The following is a 2,444-nucleotide window of genomic DNA, read 5'->3' as shown; positions in this document are numbered from 1 at the left end:
CATTCCAAATTTAAAACTAAACCACTAATTTATTTTTAAACTTATGCTAAATTAAATTAACGTATAACATTTTATTATTTATGGAATAATTTACAAATAACTATTTCAAGAATTTAAGGGAAATATACATACTCTAGACATTCCTAATTTGAGAATATAAGGTAAACCTGTTGTATGTTTTCGACAAGTAAACCGAAGAAAAAAATATGCCACATAAATCTGATTAAAAGAAATAATAAGATATGCACATAAATCGGCGGAGATTAAAACAATACACATTTATATACCGATACACCAATAAAACATCCAACAGATCAAGATCTTTCAAAAATATTTAGCCACACAGTATCCCTATCTTCTTATTCCTTCACTCGGTGCATCACCTTCACAGTACACTATATATTTTGTGTGATATAAGGAGTCGTCTACGACGTTCTTATTAGATGACATGTATTCAGTCTTGTTGCCCAACGTCGACCCCCGAGGAACCAACGATCTCTGTGCCAACGGTGGAACAAGAAACCACTCCTATCTCTGGATTGCCCGCGGTGGAACTAGAAACCAGTCCCATCTCTACATTGCCTAGAATCCAAGGATGGCCTGCATCAATCACGAATTTATCGCTCTACCCGTTACATCTAATCCCAAGAAGACCCCGAAAAAAAAAAAACAACAACAACAACCACCAAAAAAAATCGTAACCCACTTACTCAAAATTTCATCGCAAGAAAGTCGTTTATCCACATTCTTTTGCATCATTCCAAGAACGAGTTCCTTTGCAGAAACCGATACGGAGCTCCATACACCGCTACTGACATCCACCTCTGTACTTTGTATTCGATCATACATGCTCATGGCATCCTCGTTCTCCGAATCAAACGGTGCCCACCCACAGAGAAGAGCATATAGCACCACTCCCGCGCTCCATATATCGACCTCATACGAGTACCCATTTCCGATCAGCATCTCTGGTGCAGAATATTCCAATGTTCCCACGTTTTCTCTGGCTGAAAAACAACCTGTAAAATATAGTTCAAGATCAAAGATTATATTCATCACTATGACCACCTCCATGTAAATTTAGTTCAGATAGTTTTCAATTTGGTTGGTTCACTGGATTAATGAGTACCTATATATTGGATTTCTTTACTAGGTGAATTTTCATAATCAACGGTTAAACTGCCCGGGAGGAAAAGGAAGAAAAAAGAAAAGAAAAGAAACTGGGAGTGAAAGAAAAAGATATAGTTTACAATTCGATCTTGGAGAATAATTTCCTAACTCACCATGAAGCTGAATTGATCGATCGAAGTTTCCGAGTTTGACAACCCATGGTAAGCCGGAGTTTGGTCTCTTTGAAATAAGGATGCTGGATGGCTTTACGTCTCTATGAATAATTCCCTGCGAATGGCAGTACTGGAGGGCTTCCACGACGCATTTCATTATTTTAGCGGATTCTCTTTCCGAAAGAATGCCATTTCTTTCGAGGAAGCGCTGCAGATCTCCTCCGTGACAGAGCTCGGAAATCATATAAAGATTCTTTGACCACCTATATTCATCCAGCAACTGCGGCCAGTAGCACGCCCTGACCTTCAAGATGCCTGGGTGTTTGCCGGATAAGTGGTTCAGGAGTAGAAACATCTCATTATATGCATTATCGGTGATGGGCATCTTTTTACAGGCGAGTTGTACTCCGGTTGACCTGCGAGTGCACTTGTGCACAACTCCCAACCATCCTCGACCAATCACCTCCCCAATTTCATAATTCTTCTCCACGGGAAGCATCGGAGCCCCAGAATCCTCTTCATTACGTGCTCTGCAAAAACGCCACAGAAATCGTATCGCACGCAGCATGGTTTCAATCTTGAAAATCTTGACAATTTTCAAAGTTGACACCACCGATTCTTGATAAGATAATCAACTGAGGCTCGATGATATGTAAAGTCCGAATCTAAAATTGCAGGACGGTTATTTCACTGCTTGATCTCTTCCTCAAGCGAATGTTGTTTGCGGACGATAACGCAAACCGCAGGGATGCAATATATATGTGCTCACCATTCAACCGAACCCATGCTCACATAATCCCAATTTATCTTGTCTAGCGTCTTTAATATGACGTGCAAACTTGTTGTGCTCTTTGCTGTTAAATGGAACACTCCGCATTAAATATTTTTGTCGTTAATATTTTTAAAATATTATCTATATCTATTAAAAGGTAACATTTCAACTTTATATTAAAAATGGAAGGAATTACAAATATTGCATTAAAAAAAGCTATTAATTATTATTTATATTAATTTTTTTTTGTTATTAATATTTTTTAAATATTAGATATTAATTTTAGAAAAAATAAAACATTTATTTATAATAAAAAGTTAATATAAGAAAAATTGCAGTTTAAATTACTTTCTTTTTCTCTCTATAGAATCAATATAAAATTATTAGTC

General features: G+C 37.0%; 1 protein-coding gene across 1 annotated transcript; it reads right to left on the bottom strand.

Moving 5' to 3' along the window:
- Nucleotides 1-454: 454 nt before the first annotated feature.
- Nucleotides 455-1,851, bottom strand: LOC149179946 (calcium-dependent protein kinase 12-like). Its single transcript, XM_089413703.1, has 3 exons — nt 1,284-1,851; nt 711-1,019; nt 455-600 (listed from the first exon to the last, which is right to left on the bottom strand). The coding sequence occupies exons 1-3, from the start codon at nt 1,849-1,851 to the stop codon at nt 455-457; spliced, it is 1,023 nt and encodes a 340-aa protein (XP_089269829.1).
- Nucleotides 1,852-2,444: the final 593 nt, after the last annotated feature.

The sequence above is a fragment of the Pinus tabuliformis genome, chromosome 3_2, assembly GCF_031772625.1.
Source record: "Pinus tabuliformis cultivar Carrire ecotype Pingquan chromosome 3_2, CPIR1, whole genome shotgun sequence".
Lineage (NCBI taxonomy): Eukaryota > Viridiplantae > Streptophyta > Pinopsida > Pinales > Pinaceae > Pinus > Pinus tabuliformis.
Note: the sequence above shows the minus strand (reverse complement) of the source record. Positions and strands in the feature narration are given on the sequence as shown.

Coding starts and splice junctions, on each gene's coding strand:
- LOC149179946 (XM_089413703.1), bottom strand. CDS start 1,851: ATGCTGCGTGCGATACGATTTCTGTGGCGTTTTTGCAGAGCACGTAAT. Junction 1,020..1,283: donor TCGATCAATTCAGCTTCATG/GTGAGTTAGGAA, acceptor TATATTTTACAG/GTTGTTTTTCAGCCAGAGAA. Junction 601..710: donor TTCTTGCGATGAAATTTTGA/GTAAGTGGGTTA, acceptor TGATTGATGCAG/GCCATCCTTGGATTCTAGGC.